General features: G+C 39.8%; 1 protein-coding gene across 1 annotated transcript; it reads right to left on the bottom strand.

Annotated features, from left to right (window-relative positions):
• Positions 1–537: 537 nt before the first annotated feature.
• chp2 (calcineurin-like EF-hand protein 2) lies at positions 538–18,095 on the bottom strand. Its single transcript, XM_034168941.1, is given in 9 exon segments — positions 538–658; positions 9,249–9,341; positions 9,344–9,373; positions 9,777–9,809; positions 9,811–9,839; positions 9,930–10,046; positions 12,973–13,055; positions 13,159–13,231; positions 17,887–18,095. Coding segments are annotated over 9 exon segments (528 nt in total). The 5' UTR covers positions 17,903–18,095; the 3' UTR covers positions 538–604.
• Between the last annotated feature and the right edge of the window lie 406 nt (positions 18,096–18,501).

Here is an 18,501-nt window from a genome sequence, read left to right as displayed (position 1 = left end):
GGTCTTTTGTGCGAGCCGCGTGGGTTCGATCCCCCGCCGTCGTCCCGGCCACGAAGGTCCTGCTGCTTCAGTCTGGCGTCACGAACAGGATGTGGGTCACAGTGTATGCTAACATGCACCTGTGACTTCGGGACGAAGTCAAAAATGGTGGGGAGATGTGTAGCGGGATGAAAGTCCCGGGTCCCAATTGAAAAGACGTTACCGCTAGCTTGGCTAACGGGGAGTTCCCCTTTGGCTGACCTGGTAGAGGAACGGTCTTTTGTGCGAGCCGCGTGGGTTCGATCCCCCACCGTCGTCCCGGCCACAAAGGTCCTGCTGCTTCAGTAGGAATAAAATGTTTTTGTTTTATTTTTATTTTTTTTGTATGGGGGTATTAATGTATTTAAAGTCAAGTTTAACTGCTTCCTTTGTCACTGATGTTTATCTTCATGTCTCGAGTGCAACATCCCTAAATATCTACTGCTGACCAAGACCATGCGTGTCCAATACATATGGCTTTGGTCATGTGCATTGCAGCTCGTCTCTCCTCATGTTTTAGGATGTCAGGTGTCTCCTCAAGAAATCAGGAAGTCCCCACATCATGACAGGGTGTCAGAGAGCGTCTTCAACTCAAAAAGCGAATGCTCATCTTATTATCAATGTCGACTTTCTCCAGTGACTGAAAGCAAAAATAAAAACAAAACTAATCAGATATTAGAACCTCCTCCCAATCAGTCTCACACTGTGAATGCTACAGTGAGGCATCTTTATGACCACAAGAGCTAAAATCATTAGATCAAGATCATTTGATGCAGGTTTGTAAAAATGAATGAAAGTATGTCGTGGATTGTGGGAATAGAGAAGATAGAGAAAGGAAGATTCTTCTTTTGCGTGCTAGTAGTTGTCATCATGCAAAGTGAACAGATGGAAGATTTATCAGAGAAGCCTTGGCCAGGACAGATGTCAAGGTGCCAAATATGCCTCAAGAATATGGTTGTTGACTTTGTTGAAAAAAAAAATTCTTCCAATGATATCTGAGACTCCTGCAGTTGTTGCAAAGGCAGTGAGAACCGCTGGGCCAAAAATGTCAACATGCATCAAGAATATGTTATTTTCAAAACAAAAAAAAGAGGGAAAAAATCAAAATAACAATTGGCTTCAAAATCCTTTCATCAGTATTTAAATGGTACATGGACTACATTTATATAGCACTTTTCCATCTGTATCAGACACTCAAAGTGCTTTACAATTATGCCTCACATTCACCCAGTCATACACCAATGTCAGGGTGCTGCCATGCAAGGTGCTCACTACACACTACACACCAGCAGCAACTTGGGGATTAAGGACCTTGCCCAAGGGCCCTTAGTGATTTTCCAGTTAGGCTGGGGTTTGATCCTCTGGTCTCAAGCTCAACGCTTAACCACTAGACCATCACCTCCCCATGTTCCCCCATAAATCCATAAATCCTCAGTATTTATAGATTTTATTATTAAATAAGAAAAAAAAGGGGGATCAGTTTCACCATTGCTGCCATCCTCATCAGAATCATCTTCACTGTCATCGCTGATAAATGCAAAATGGACTGCAATTATATAGTGCTTTTCCATCTGCATCAGAGGCTCAAAGTACTTTAAAATAATGCCTCACATTTATTCTTCTAGTCCCAAGTCCAACGCTTTAACTACTAGACCATCACACCATCACCTCCCCTAAGGTATTGCATCCAGTGTTGTTATGAAAATCATTTGTAACACATTTGCATTGATATGTGTATGGAACACTGTTTTGAGACATGTACAAATGTATGCATCTCCATATTTAGTTTATTTATTTATTTATTTTTTTACAATTACCAGTGCAAAAGGCAAGTTACATTACACAATCATGCAACTGCATAAAATTACAATTACCATGAAATCAATTAGCAGTGTGATACGGTATTCCAATTATGCAACTGCTGAGCAGTTAAAAAAAAAGAAAAGAAAAAAGAATTGGCCAGAGGTTCCTCATGCTGCAAAGCATCTAAAGTCACAATTACCATGAATTTGAATGGCCTTGAAATATGGTACTCCAGTGATAAGTGCATATAAAAAAATAAATAATTAATGAATAAATTAATTAAAAAATAAAGGCCAGAGGTTCCAGCCTTTCTTCCTATCAGTGTTTTCCCTGCTCCAACATACGCACCTCTGTGACACACTGTGAACTGATAAGAAAAAACTAATTGTTGAATAAAAATGCTTTCCTGTCCTTTTGGTGACATCCTCACAAATCTTTCTGTCAAATTTCACTTTAGCTCATTCATATTTTCAGTGCATCTGGAAAGTATTCACAGCACTTCACCTTTTCCACATTTTGTTATGTTGCAGCTTTATTCCAAAATGGATGAAATTAATTTTTTTTTCCTCGAAATTCTACACACAGTACTCCATAATGACAATGCAAAAAAGTTTTTTTTTTTTTTTTTTAGAATTTTGCAAATTTATTAAAAATAAATCAAAGAAAAAAGAAATCACTTGTACATAAGAATTCACAGCCTTTGCCATGAAGCTCAAAATTAAGTGCATCCTGCTTCCACTGATCATCCTTGAAATGTTTCGACAGCTTAATTGGAGTCCACCTGGGGTAAATTCAGTTGATTGGACATGATTTAGAAAGATGCACACCTGTCTGCAAACAAAGTCATGAAATCAAAAGAATTGTCTGTAGACCTCCGAGACAGTATTGTCTCAAGCAGTGTTCCCACAGTAACCTTGAAAAGTTACTTTATACAGTTATACAATTACTTTATACAGTTATTTCATTAGCAGCTACGGACAACTTGTTGGCAGCTGCTGAATGTAACCAATAAAGTAACTAGTACTCTAACTTGGTTACTCTTAAGATTGAGAAATCAGAAAAGTAACTATTAGTTACTCTGCTGATTAGTTACTTTCCTTAAGAGTAACCAAGTTAGATTACAAGTTACCTTATTAGTTACATTATTACTGCTAATAAAGTAACAGTTAAAAGCTGCTAATGAAGTAACTCTATAAAGTAACTTAAAAAGTAACTAATAAAGTAACTTTTCAAAGTAACTGTGCCAACACTGGTCTCAAGGCACACATCTGAGGAAGGGTAGAGGAAAATTTATGCTGCTTTGAAGGTCCCATTGAGCACAGTGGCTTCCGTCATCCATAAATGGAAGAAGTTCTGATCCACCAGGACTAAACTGAGCAATGAGGGGATAAGGGCCTTAGTCAGGGAGATGACCAAGAACCTGATGGTCACTCTGTCAGAGCTCCAGCATTCTTCTGTGGAGAGAGGAGAACCTTCCAGAAGGACAACCATCTCTGCAGCAAACAATCCACCAGTCAGGCCTGTATGGTTGAGTGACCAGACGGAAGCCACTTCTTCGTAAAAGGCACATGCCAACCCACCTGGAGTTTGCAAAAAGGCACCTGAAGGACTCAACCACGAGAAACAAAATTCTCTGGTCTGATGAGACAAAGATTGAACTCTTTGGTGTGAATGCCAGACATCATGTTTGGAGGAAACCAGACACCACCCCGACAGTGAAGCATGGTGGTGCAACCTGGTCTCACAGCACGTCGTGATTCAGCAGCACAAAATATACATTAATCTATTTGTTCGTGATATTGTATTCGTGATATTGGTTTGTGATCAATCAATCAATCAATCAATTTTTTTTTATATAGCGCCAAATCACAACAAACAGTTGCCCCAAGGCGCTTTATATTGTAAGGCAAGGCCATACAATAATTATATAAAACCCCAACGGTTCAAACGACCCCCTGTGAGCAAGCACTTGGCTACAGTGGGAAGGAAAAACTCCCTTTTAACAGGAAGAAACCTCCAGCAGAACCAGGCTCAGGGAGGGGCAGTCTTCTGCTGGGACTGGTTGGGGCTGAGGGAGAGAACCAGGAAAAAGACATGCTGTGGAGGGGAGCAGAGATCGATCACTAATGATTAAATGCAGAGTGGTGCATACAGAGCAAAAAGAGAAAGAAACAGTGCATCATGGGAACCCCCCAGCAGTCTACGTCTATAGCAGCATAACTAAGGGATGGTTCAGGGTCACCTGATCCAGCCCTAACTATAAGCTTTAGCAAAAAGGAAAGTTTTAAGCCTAATCTTAAAAGTAGAGAGGGTGTCTGTCTCCCTGATCTGACTTGGGAGCTGGTTCCACAGGAGAGGAGCCTGAAAGCTGAAGGCTCTGCCTCCCATTCTACTCTTACAAACCCTAGGAACTACAAGTAAGCCTGCAGTCTGAGAGCGAAGCGCTCTATTGGGGTGATATGGTACTATGAGGTCCCTAAGATAAGATGGGACCTGATTATTCAAAACCTTATAAGTAAGAAGAAGAATTTTAAATTCTATTCTAGAATTAACAGGAAGCCAATGAAGAGAGGCCAATATGGGTGAGATATGCTCTCTCCTTCTAGTCCCCGTCAGTACTCTAGCTGCAGCATTTTGAATTAACTGAAGGCTTTTTAGGGAACTTTTAGGACAACCTGATAATAATAAATTACAATAGTCCAGCCTAGAGGAAATAAATGCATGAATTAGTTTTTCAGCATCACTCTGAGACAAGACCTTTCTGATTTTAGAGATATTGCGTAAATGCAAAAAAGCAGTCCTACATATTTGTTTAATATGCGCTTTGAATGACATATCCTGATCAAAAATGACTCCAAGATTTCTCACAGTATTACTAGAGGTCAGGGTAATGCCATCCAGAGTAAGGATCTGGTTAGACACCATGTTTCTAAGATTTGTGGGGCCAAGTACAATAACTTCAGTTTTATCTGAGTTTAAAAGCAGGAAATTAGAGGTCATCCATGTCTTTATGTCTGTAAGACAATCCTGCAGTTTAGCTAATTGGTGTGTGTCCTCTGGCTTCATGGATAGATAAAGCTGGGTATCATCTGCGTAACAATGAAAATTTAAGCAATACCGTCTAATAATACTGCCTAAGGGAAGTATATATAAAGTGAATAAAATTGGTCCTAGCACAGAACCTTGTGGAACTCCATAATTAACTTTAGTCTGTGAAGAAGATTCCCCATTTACATGAACAAATTGTAATCTATTAGACAAATATGATTCAAACCACCGCAGCGCAGTGGCCTTTAATACCTATGGCATGCTCTAATCTCTGTAATAAAATTTTATGGTCAACAGTATCAAAAGCAGCACTGAGGTCTAACAGAACAAGCACAGAGATGAGTCCACTGTCCGAGGCCATAAGAAGATCATTTTAACCTTCACTAATGCTGTTTCTGTACTATGATGAATTCTAAACCTGACTGAAACTCTTCAAATAGACCATTCCTCTGCAGATGATCAGTTAGCTGTTTTACAACTACCCTTCAAGAATTTTTGAGAGAAAAGGAAGGTTGGAGATTGGCCTATAATTAGCTAAGATAGCTGGGTCAAGTGATGGCTTTTTAAGTAATGGTTTAATTACTGCCACCTTAAAAGCCTGTGGTACATAGCCAACTAACAAAGATAGATTGATCATATTTAAGATCGAAGCATTAAATAATGGTAGGGCTTCCTTGAGCAGCCTGGTAGGAATGGGGTCTAATAAACATGTTGATGGTTTGGATGAAGTAACTAATGAAAATAACTCAGACAGAACAATCGGAGAGAAAGAGTCTAAGCAATACCGGCATCACTGAAAGCAGCCAAAGATAACGATACGTCTTTGGGATGGTTATGAGTAATTTTTTCTCTAATAGTTAAAATTTTGTTAGCAAAGAAAGTCATGAAGTCATTACTAGTTAAAGTTAATGGAATACTCAGCTCAATAGAGCTCTGACTCTTGTCAGCCTGGCTACAGTGCTGAAAAGAAACCTGGGGTTGTTCTTATTTTCTTCAATTAGTGATGAGTAGAAAGATGTCCTAGCTTTACGGAGGGCTTTTTTATAGAGCAACAGACTCTTTTTCCAGGCTAAGTGAAGATCTTCTAAATTAGTGAGACGCCATTTCCTCTCCAACTTACGGGTTATCTGCTTTAAGCTACGAGTTTGTGAGTTATACCACGGAGTCAGACACTTCTGATTTAAAGCTCTCTTTTTCAGAGGAGCTACAGCATCCAAAGTTGTCTTCAATGAGGATGTAAAACTATTGACGAGATACTCTATCTCCCTTACAGAGTTTAGGTAGCTACTCTGCACTGTGTTGTTATATGGCATTAGAGAACATAAAGAAGGAATCATATCCTTAAACCTAGTTACAGCCCTTTCTGAAAGACTTCTAGTGTAATGAAACTTATTCCCTACTGCTGGGTAGTCCATCAGAGTAAATGTAAATGTTATTAAGAAATGATCAGACAGAAGGGAGTTTTCAGGGAATACTGTTAAGTGTTCTATTTCCATACCATAAGTCAGAACAAGATCTAAGATATGATTAAAGTGGTGGGTGGACTCATTTTACTTTTTGAGCAAAGCCAATAGAGTCTAATAATAGATTAAATGCAGTGTTGAGGCTGTCATTCTCAGCATCTGTGTGGATGTTAAATCGCCCACTATAATTATCTTATCTGAGCTAAGCACTAAGTCAGACAAAAGGTCTGAAAATCACAGAGAAACTCACAGTAACGACCAGGTGGACGATAGATAATAACAAATAAAACTGGTTTTTGGGACTTCCAATTTGGATGGACAAGACTAAGAGACAAGCTTTCAAATGAATTAAAGCTCTGTCTGGGTTTTTGATTAATTAATAAGCTGGAATGGAAGATTGCTGCTAATCCTCCGCCCCGGCCCGTGCTACGAGCATTCTGACAGTTAGTGTGACTCGGGGGTGTTGACTCATTTAAACTAACATATTCATCCTGCTGTAACCAGGTTTCTGTTAGGCAGAATAAATCAATATGTTGATCAATTATTATATCATTTACCAACAGGGACTTAGAAGAGAGAGACCTAATGTTTAATAGACCACATTTAACTGTTTTAGTCTGTGGTGCAGTTGAAGGTGCTATTATTTTTTCTTTTGAATTTTTATGCTTAAATAGATTTTTGCTGGTTATTGGTAGTCTGGGAGCAGGCACCGTCTCTACGGGGATGGGGTAATGAGGGGATGGCAGGGGGAGAGAAGCTGCAGAGAGGTGTGTAAGACTACAACTCTGCTTCCTGGTCCCAACCCTGGATAGTCACGGTTTGGAGGATTTAAGAAATTGGCCAGATTTCTAGAAATGAGAGCTGCTCCATCCAAAGTGGGATGGATGCCGTCTCTCCTAACAAGACCAGGTTTTCCCCAGAAGCTTTGCCAATTATCTATGAAGCCCACCTCATTTTTTGGACACCACTCAGACAGCCAGCAATTCAAGGAGAACATGCGGCTAAACATGTCACTCCCGGTCCGATTGGGGAGGGGCCCAGAGAAAACTACAGAGTCCGACATGATGATATCATATATATGTCATAGGTATTAAAGGCACTGCGCTGCGGTGGTTTGAATCATATTTGTCTAATAGATTACAGTTTGTTCATGTAAATGGGGAATCCTTCTTCACAGACTAAAGTTAATTATGGAGTTCCCAAGGTTCTGTGCTAGGACCAATTTTATTCACTTTATACATGCTTCCCTTAGGCAGTATTATTAGACGGTATGCTTAAATTTTCATTGTTACGCAGATGATACCCCAGCTTTATCTATCCATGAAGCCAGAGGATACACACCAATTAGCTAAACTGCAGGATTGTCTTACAGACATAAAGACATGGATGACCTCTAATTTCCTGCTTTTAAACTCAGATAAAACTGAAGTTATTGTACTTGGCCCCCACAAATCTTAGAAGCATGGTGTCTAACCAGATTGTTACTCTGGATGGCATTTCCCTGATCTCTAGTAATACTGTGAGAAATCTTGGAGTCATTTTTTGATCAGGATATGTCATTCAAAGCGCATATTAACAAATATGTAGGACTGCCTTTTTGCATTTACGCAATTATCTCTAAAATCAGAAAGGTCTTGTCTCAGAGTGATGCTGAAAAACCTAATTCATGCATTTATTTCCTCTAGGCTGGACTATTGTAATTCATTATTATCAGGTTGTCCTAAAAGTTCCCTAAAAAGCCTTCAGTTGGTTCAGAATGCTGCAGCTAGAGTACTGACGGGGACTAGCAGGAGAGAGCATATCTCACCCATATTGGCCTCTCTTCATTGGCTTCCTGTTAATTCTAGAATAGAATTTAAAATTCTTCTTCTTACTTATAAGGTTTTGAATAATCAGGTCCCATCTTAGCTTAGGGACCTCGTAGTACCATATCACCCCAATAGAGCGCTTCGCTCTCAGACTGCAGGCTTACTTGTAGTTCCTAGGGTTTGTAAGAGTAGAATGGGAGGCAGAGCCTTCAGCTTTCAGGCTCCTCTCCTGTGGAACCAGCTCCCAATTCGGATCAGGGAGACAGACACCCTCTCTACTTTTAAGATTAGGCTTAGAAACTTTCCTTTTTGCTAAAGCTTATAGTTAGGGCTGGATCAGGTGACCCTGAACCATCCCTTAGTTATGCTGCTATAGACTTAGACTGCTGGGGGGTTCCCATGATGCACTGAGTGTTTCTTTCTCTTTTTGCTCTGTAATGCACCACTCTGCTTTAATCATTAGTGATTGATCTCTGCTCCCCCTCCACAGCATGTCTTTTTCCTGGTTCTCCTCCCTCAGCCCCATCCAGTCCCAGCAGAAGACTGCCCCTCCCTGAGCCTGGTTCTGCTGGAGGTTTCTTCCTGTAAAGGGAGTTTTTCCTTCCCACTGTTGCCAAGTGCTGCTCACAGGGGGTCGTTTTGACCGTTGGGGTTTACGTAATTATTGTATGGCCTTGCCTTACAATATAAAGCGCCTTGGGGCAACTGTGTGTTGTGATTGGCGCTATATAAATAAAATTGATTGATTGATTGACTGGAGCGCTGTAGTAAACAAGAGCTTCCAGCAGGGGCCAAATGTTAAAGAAAAGTGTGGTCTCATTCTTGGGGGTCTGTTGTTTTTTAATATATTATAGCTATTAAATTTGTGTAGTTGTGTCAGAGGGTAATATTGGGAATTTATCTGTTATCGGTTATCTGTAACTTCCGATACATTTTTGGGTGGTTATTGTTTTATCTTATCGAGATAACTTTTCAGTTATCTGATTATCTGTTATCAAAGTTAATTTTTGGTTATCTGTGCCCACCACTGGTCGTTAACACACTAATAATATGAGAATGAGAATGACTCTGAGTTATTGGTTCTTTTTTTTAATATTAAACCTCCCACCTTCTTAAACTCTTCGAATGAGATGGCGTCATCTTTGTCCAGGTCTGCCTCCTGTATCGCTCGCTCAGTGATGCACTGCAGCTGCTCCTCCGGTCCACCTGCATCCCCATCATCTCCTGCAGCACCTGTCAGCCACACCAAGTCATCTTTCTTCACCACACATTAACATCAATCAGGAAAAAAAGCAAAATGCAGAAAAAAGAAAAAATCACTGAATGTATATACAGTACCAATCAAACGTTTGGGCACGACACTGAATGGGGAACATGTGTCCAACTCTTGACTGGTGCTGTAAATGAGTGGAAAATATCTGTATTGTCACTTTGGCTAACCAGCAGCAGATGTAGAACAGTTTTGTGAGTGTAAGAGACACAGCTTAGAACCTGTTCACACGTGCTGTAATGGCACACCTCAAGTTCAGCTTTGTGCAACTTTGAAATTATTTTTATGCTTTGAAGTGTGATGTGTTTATGTTTGTAGTTGTGGTTTGGCTCAGAGCTGAAGAGAAGAAGAAGGCTGAGGACAAACCTGAAGAAGCTCTGCTCTGGAAATCTTCCCATTTCCTGTCCTGGTCATATAACTGGAAGGCAACTGTCACGAATACAGACGGAGCTTTTGTCGACAAATTATCTCAAAGGAACAGTTCATTTAGAAAAACAATGAAGGAAAACATAGACTAACATTTGAGTTTGCTGGTCCTGTTGATGGGATCTGCTGTTGCTCCTCTCTGGCTTTGGTTCTCGTCAATAGGACGGAAATGAGCCAAAATCCTGACGAAGGAGGGGAAGTCCACAGTTTCTTGTCTTAAAGGAAAAGTAAATGTTTTGCTGTTAAAATCATGTGAAAACCAGGCAATAAAATCCACGAAGATATTAGATACCAAGTTCAAAACTTCCTCAACACAATTCTGTAAACAATTTAATGTTCTTACAACACCCAGTTCCAATGAAGTTGGGACCATTGTGTGAAATGTAAATAAAAACAGAATACAATGATTTGCAAATCCTCTTCAACATATATATTGAGTTGATACACCACAAAGACAAGATATTTATGTTCAAACTGATAGACCTTTTTGTTTTGGGTGCAAGTATTTGCTCATTTGAAATGGATGCACTGCACCACGTTTCAAAAAAGCTGGGACAAGGCAAACAAAAGACTGGGAACATGACGAATGCTCAAAGAACACCTGTTTGGGAACATTTCACAGGTGAACAGGTTAATTGGAAACAGGTGAGTGTCATGATTGGTATAAAAGGAGCATCCCCAAAAGGCTCAGCCGTTCACAAAGCAAAAATGGGCCGAGGATCACCACTTTGTGAACAACTGAAAAAATAGTCCAACAGTTTAAGAACAATGTTTCTCAATGTTCAATTGCAAGGAATGCAGGGATTCCATCATCTATAGTCTGTGCTGTGGTCTGATGAGTCCACATTTCAAATTGTTTTTGGAAATCATGGATGTCGTGTCCTCTGGACAAAAGAGGAAAAAGACCATCCAGACTGTTACCAGCGCAAAGTTCAAAAGCCAGCATCTGTGATTGTATGGGGGTGTGTTAGTGCCCATGGCATGGGTAACTTATACATCTGTGAGGGCACCATCAATGCTGAAAGGTACATCCAGGTTTTGAGCAACACATGCTGCCATCCAAGCAATGTGCTTTTTCAAGGCATGTCCCTGCTTATTTCAGCAAGACAATGTCAAGCCACATTCTGCACGTGTTACAACAGCGTGGCTTTGTAGTAAAGGAGTGCGGATACTAGACTGGCCTGCCTGCAGTCCAGACCTGTCGCCCATTCAAAATGTGGGGCGCATTATGAAGCGCAAAATATGACAACGGAGACCCCGGACTGTTGAACAACTGATGTCTTACATCAACCAAGAATGGGAAAGAATTCCACCTACAAAGCTTCAACAGTTAGTGTCCTCAGTTCCCAAACGCTTATTGAGTGTTGTTAGAAGGAAATGTGATGTAACACAGTGGTAAACATACCACTGTCCCAGCTTTTTTGAAATGTGTTGCAGGCATCCATTTCAAAATGAGCAAATATTTGCACAAAAACAATAAAGTTTATCAGTTTGAACAATAAATATCTTGTCTTGTGGTGTATTCAATTGAATATAGGTTGAAGAGAATTTCCAAATCATTGTATTCTGTTTTAATTTACATTTTACACCACGTCCCAATTTCATTGGAATTTGGGTTGTATAACTATTACTTTTATTACTCAATTAATATAACAACAAATTTACCCAAATTAAATTTTAAAAACTTATTTAAATTTCAATATGCAATCGTCTATTCTTCTAAATGGTCTATTCTATTCTAAACAAAAAATATGATGAGGCATGCACTGCTGGACATTATTCCCCAACAAAAAACAGCCTACTGTGAATCTTGCAGTGTTTTCCAGCCTCTTAAAAAAAAAAAAAAAAAACATGCAAGAGCTTGTTTCATTCAAATAAAAGGAATAGTGCATCATTTTCTCATTGGGCATTGGTACTTTAAAATATAACGCAATGCTAAAATACCCTCGGCCATATGAGCTTTGTGTTCTTTATAATCTGCAGTTTGTTTAATTAATTTTTAAGATCTGTTGTCTTACAGTTTGTACATGTTCAATGAAGCCCCTCCATTAATCAGTCAATCAAAAACAATATTTTCATTTTAACAGTGTCTGTAGGAGGCTTTGCGTGTGGTGTACATGAGCTTTTGACAAAAACGGAAGTTATGCAAATCAAGTAATATTTGTAGATCACCCTCTGTGCATTTTGCCTGGTATTAATGAGACAAATTTAAGTTAGCTAGCTATCAGAAGTTGGCTACCAGCCTGTGACATCACCATGCTAATGTCCGCAAAATAGGTTCAGAGGTGTTTTTAGGTTCCAAAAACTGTTTTTGGTTTTAGAAGTGTTTATTTGTTGCTATCTTTTACATAATATATGACAAAGAGCATACATTTAAGCACAGACAAAACAGTTTTGCAGCGAGCTCCCAGCCTGTGAAATCACCATGCTAACATCCGTGAAATAAGTTCAGAGGTGTTATGAGGTTCCAAAAATGGCATTTTCAGTTTTAGAAGTGGTTTTGGAGAGACCAGTTACTGACGTCACTGTACAGTTCTACTCTGATTGGCTGTCACGCCTGCCACTCAAAAACAAAACGGAATCTGGTTCAAACAGAATGTGAGTTTTTAACCTCTCAAAATACCTCTTAAAATATGTCAAGGTTAGAACTTGTCCAAGGTCTGTGATCCAAGAATGTTCCCTGTGAATTTGAAGACTGTGGCAATAAAGAGAACTGGACTTATGCTGAACACAGCAGACAGACAGACAGACCGACAGACAGACAGACAGACAGAACAACAGGTCTTCGCAATACCCGATGGCCATATGTTGGCTTTGGGTAAAAATCAATAAACAGGCTTGTGTGCCTTTTTCTTTGTCTTCATTCACTTTTTTTATTTGTTCAATGTGTATCATGGAGAAATAAAACAAACTCACATGAATATTTTATCTGCCTGCACGCGTGCGTGCGTGCATGCACACGTGTGCTTGCTTACACACACACACACACACACACACACACACACACACACACACACAACACACACACAACACACACACACACACAACACACACACACACACACACCCACACACACACACAACACACACACACACACACACATACACAACACACAAAAGCCCTATCTAGAGTTTACCCTGAGGAAGAAAAAAGGAACCAATGATTCTGTCTCCAGTGGGGTTCAGAGCCAGCTCCGTTACTGCTTCAAAATCCTCTGGCCTGCAGAGGAAAAAAACCATCTTGTTAACTACAACTACAGCACAGCATTTTTGTAGAGCTGCACCTTTTTTTTTTCCCAACAAGCAATCTGTCCGTCCCCAACCTGAGATGTCCATTCTTTTCCTGGTCCAAAAATTCAAATCTCTCATACAGACGGAGGATTTGGGCAGGTGAGACTAGGAGACAGAGAGAGTTTGATGAACCATAGACTAATAATCATTGTATCATTTTTGTGTCACTGACAAAATCGATTTTAACAGTTTCTGTGTTTCAGTTGGAGTTGTTGTCAGTTGTTGACTTCTTCATGCTGGTTGTTCTTGTGAGGAGCAGCTGAGCACGCAAGCTGAATCCCAAAACTTACAACTGAAGTGTAGCCACAGCTAACACATGTTGTGCAGACAGATCCACATCCAGTCTGTTGACTTTTAGTGTCTTAAAGCACTAACAGACTGTTTTTGCAGCTTTCCATGTTAATGGTTGAGGGGTATCTTTTTAACGACAGTTATTTAGATATCCAACTATTTGTGTGGTGGAGTGTCTGTTACATATTCCTACAACCCCTGGCAAAAATTATGGAATCACTGGCCTCGGAGGATGTTCTTTCAGGTGTTTAATTTTGTAGGAAAAAAGCAGATCACAGACATGACACAAAACTAAAGTCATTTCAAATGGCAACTTTCTGGCTTTAAGAAACACTATAAGAAATCAGGAAAAAAAATTGTGGCAGTCAGTAACGGTTACTTTTTTAGACCAAGCAGAGGGAAAAAAATATGGAATCACTCAATTCTGAGGAATAAATTATGGAATCATGAAAAACAAAAGAACACTCCAACACATCACTAGTATTTTGTTGCACCACCTCTGGCTTTTATAACAGCTTGCAGTCTCTGAGGCACGGACTTAATGAGTGACAAACAGTACTCTTCATCAATCTGGCTCCAACTTTCTCTGATTGCTGTTGCCAGATCAGCTTTGCAGGTTGGAGCCTTGTCATGGACCATTTCTTCAACTTCCACCAAAGATTTTCAGTTGGATGAGATCCGGACTATTTGCAGGCCATGACATTGACCCTATGTGTCTTTTTGCAAGGAATGTTTTCACAGTTTTTGCTCTATGGCAAGATGCTTATCATCTTGAAAAATGATTTCATCATCCCCAAACATCCTTTCAATTGATGGGATAAGAAAAGTGTCCAAAATATCAACGCAAACTTGTGCATTTATTGATGATGTAATGACAGCCATCTCCCCAGTGCCTTTACCTGACATGCAGCCCCATATCATCAATGACTGTGGAAATTTACATGTTCTCTTCAGGCAGTCATCTTTATAAATCTCATTGGAACGGCACCAAACAAAAGTTCCAGCATCATCACCTGCCCAATGCAGATTCGAGATTCATCACTGAATATGACTTTCATCCAGTCATCCACAGTCCACGATTGCTTTTCCTTAGCCCATTGTAACCTTGTTTTTTCTGTTTAGGTGTTAATGATGGCTTTCGTTTTAGCTTTTCTGTATGTAAATCCCATTTCCTTTAGGCGGTTTCTTACAGTTCGGTCACAGACGTTGACTCCAGTTTCCTCCCATTCGTTCCTCATTTGTTTTGTTGTGCATTTTCGATTTTTGAGACATATTGCTTTAAGTTTTCTGTCTTGATGCTTTGATGTCTTCCTTGGTCTACCACTCTGTTTGCCTTTAACAACCTTTCCCATGTTGTTTGTATTTGGTCCAGAGTTTAGACACAGCTGACTGTGAACAACTAACATCTTTTGCAACATTGCGTGATGATTTACCTCTTTTAAGAGTTTGATAATCCTCTCCTTTGTTTCAATTGACATCTCTCGTGTTGGAGCCATGATTTATGTCAGTCCACTTGGTGCAACAGCTCTCCAAGATGTGATCACTCCTTTTTTAGATGCAGACTAACGAGCAGATCTGATTGATGCAGGTGTTAGTTTTGGGGGATGAAAATTTACAGGGTGATTCCATAATTTATTTCCTCAGAATTGAGTGAGTCCATATTTTTTTCCCTCGTGCTTGGTCTAAAAAAGTAACCGTTACTGACTGCCACAATTTTTTTTCTTGATTTCTTATAGTGTTTCTTAAAGCCAGAAAGTTGCCATTTGAAATGACTTTAATTTTGTATCATGTCTGTGATCTGCTTTTTTTTTTCTACAAAATTAAACAACTGAATGAACATCCTCCGAGGCCGGTGATTCCATAATTTTTGCCAGGGGTTGTATTTGTAATGTCCAATAATATACAGACAACAAGCAACAGTGGCCACCAGGACCAGGACCAGGCATACCTAAACAGGCTCAGATATCTCCCACTGTGCTAGGGTTCCTATTTCAATACATAAACAAAAACTGCTCTCTCTCTCTCTCTCTCTCTCTCTCTCTCTCCCTCTTTCTCTGAGGATATGTGGTGGGAGTTCTTTGATGTGCTTGTTGTGAGGGACACATGATCAGTGAGGAAATATGATGGCATGCTTTCAATAAATGGCACACTCCATTCAAATCCAGGTCTTCCACAGTGCACATATGTGTCTAATGTGACATCATCTGTCCATCAGACCAAAAACGCAGATGGACAGAGGAGGCTGTACCCATGACAAATCAACATGCAGACTGACCTTGGATCTGCTGTGAAGACCCCCATTGAAAATACAAGGGAACAGCCGAAAGGACTTACAATGTTATTGCCAAATAAATCATATGAAATCAAAGGACGCACACCCTAAAAGCATTGCTGGACATTGCTGCATTATGGAGAAGTGGCTGGTTCAGCGCATGGATGAGCACTACACGCAGCTCTTGAAGTGGAGGACAAAAGGATCATATTATTGATGGATTGGAAGAGAGGACAATAGATCCTGCAAGGACATCATTCTGCAAGTCAGTGAGTGTGTTGTATGCACTATTATTATTTTAATTTATTATTATTTAATTTTTATCTGAGACAGACTGGCGTCCTGTCCTGGGTGTACCCCGCCTCACACCCTATGACTGCTGGGATAGGCTCCAGCCCCCCCCGCGACCCTTAATTGGACAAAGCGGTAGAAGATGAATGAATGAATGAATAATTATTTTATTTTATCTTGTCATTACTGGGTACAGTCAGGTGAATTCCCACAGTGTCTATTCATAGTGATAATAGCAGGATAATAAGTGCTGAACACTTTGTGTGCAAACATGTCATTGTTTCAGATGTGAATGGCCACTTCAGTGAGATACCAACTGCGAAATTGTTTCTCATTCAGGTGTTTGGTCGCTAATTTGCATCTCCAACTGCTCTACAACAGTCACGCACAGTGACATAGTACCCTTATTCAGCAACTGCCAAGATGGTGACATTTGGCGCTGCTCCATTTGAGCTTCAAACCTGCACTTTAGAAAACGTATAGGTAACATTACAGAGGGTTGGTCCAGTATGTTATATAGTGCATCCCGAAAGTATTCACAGCACTTCATTTTTTAAACATTTTATGTTCCAGCCTATTCCAAAATGGATAAAATTCTTTTTTCCTCAAAATTATACACACAATACCCCATAATGACAATGTGAAAAAGGTTTTTTTTTTTTGTTTTTTGTTTTTTTTTTTTAGATTTTTGCAAATTTAGTAAAAATAAAACAAAGAAATCACATGCGTCTAAGTATTCACAGCCTTTGCCATGAAGCTGAAAATTGAGCTCAGGTGCATCCTGTTTCCACGGATCACCCTTGAGATGTTTCTACAGTTTAATTTGAGTTCAAACTGTGGAAAAAGTGATGAACTGTGAATACTTTGTGGATGCAGATTTTCAGTTGTTAAAAAAGAGATCTTGTCTTTTTTGCTATAATATATCAGAAAATAACCTACACAGTGTGAACACAGGCTCAACAACAGCCCAGTCAACAGTTATGTGTTAACGGTCACTATCACTGCATTCAGCTGAGAGCGTGCACGCAGACTGTGACATGATCAACAGATGAACAATGTTGATGAGTTTAACTGCCTCATTGCTGCAGCATAATAATGGACACAAATTATAGTCAACAGTTTAAATTCAACACAAACACAGCTCATTATTATCAGAAATGTTACATGTTCTAGTTTTCTTTGTTTTCTTAAATGTAAGGTTTAAATTGGAAGCAAAAATAAAAAAGTCACAGTGATGTCACCGCAAAAGCATAAAACGACAAGAAATAGAAAACAGTTTGTGGTCGGCAGCGGGAGGCTTCATCCCATCTGCTGTGGCTTTTTTTTTTATGTTTGTCAGCTGTTACTGTCCATCAGTACAGACAGTCTGTCACTGCTTAGTTGGTGACAGCCCCTTTAACAAACAGAAACATGTACGTTAATAAAAGCCCATTAATAAAGGAAATGTGTAATATGGAATCACTTTAACAGATGGAGGAATTATGTTTGCTTCAACTTGTGATCCAGGGCTGATTCCACTCTGTCAATCTGATCAAGTGACTCTGCATATGGAAATATGCAGAGAATATGACGCCACAAGCTTGGTGAAAAGACATTTTTAACAATTTGAGATGGAAAAAAGCCCCTTGTGTTTCTTCATCATTTCTGCAGGAACATAAGACTACATGTGCACAGTTGTCTTGATCGTGTTTGAAACCCTTTAACACCCTGATTCTAACAGATACCTTGGGAAGCCAGTTATAATCACCCAACAGCTGGCTTGGTTGGATTCCTAGCTTGCACTTTACCAAGCAGTGATAATGCCCTGGCAATGTTTTTTACAAGACAATATTGAATGCATGAATGAATGCACTCCACGTCCCGTTCCTGTGCTGCTGCTGTTAAAAATAAATAAATATACCCACTCAGCCAGTTTCCTGCATGAGCTCCTGTGCATAGGATCTTGTCCACGCTGGAGCTGCTGGATCCCTTCTGCTGCACCACCACAACAGATTTTTGGATTTGAGTTTCCTGCAAGCAGCTGCCGAGCTGTTGTACTTTGAACGGGTTATCTGTAGCTGTGTGTGTCTGACTGCGCTGGGGCCTGATAGAGGCCCACTGAGTCCTGATGGACACGCTGCTCAGCCAATAACAGACCCTCGGTGACCATAGGCTTCTTTAAAAACACTTCTCAGAGGAAAACCATATTGCTAAACAGCAGCATTGTTTTTTCAAAGCATACCAGTATTTCATAACCACAGTATTATACAACCCCAATTCCAATGAAGTTGGGATGTTGTGTGAAATATAAATAAAAACAGAATACAATGATTTGCAAATCTTCTTCAACCTATATTCAATTGAATACACCACAAAGAGAAGATTTAATGTTCAAATTGATAAACTTTATTGTTTTTGTGCAAATATTTGCTCATTTTGAAATGGATGCCTGCAACACATTTCAAACAAGCTGGGACAGTGGTGTGTTTACCACTGTGTTACATCAACTTTCCTTCTAACAACAACACTCAATAAGTGTTTG

Source organism: Thalassophryne amazonica, chromosome 4 (assembly GCF_902500255.1).
Source record: "Thalassophryne amazonica chromosome 4, fThaAma1.1, whole genome shotgun sequence".
Taxonomy (NCBI): Eukaryota; Metazoa; Chordata; class Actinopteri; order Batrachoidiformes; family Batrachoididae; genus Thalassophryne; species Thalassophryne amazonica.
Note: the sequence above shows the minus strand (reverse complement) of the source record. Positions and strands in the feature narration are given on the sequence as shown.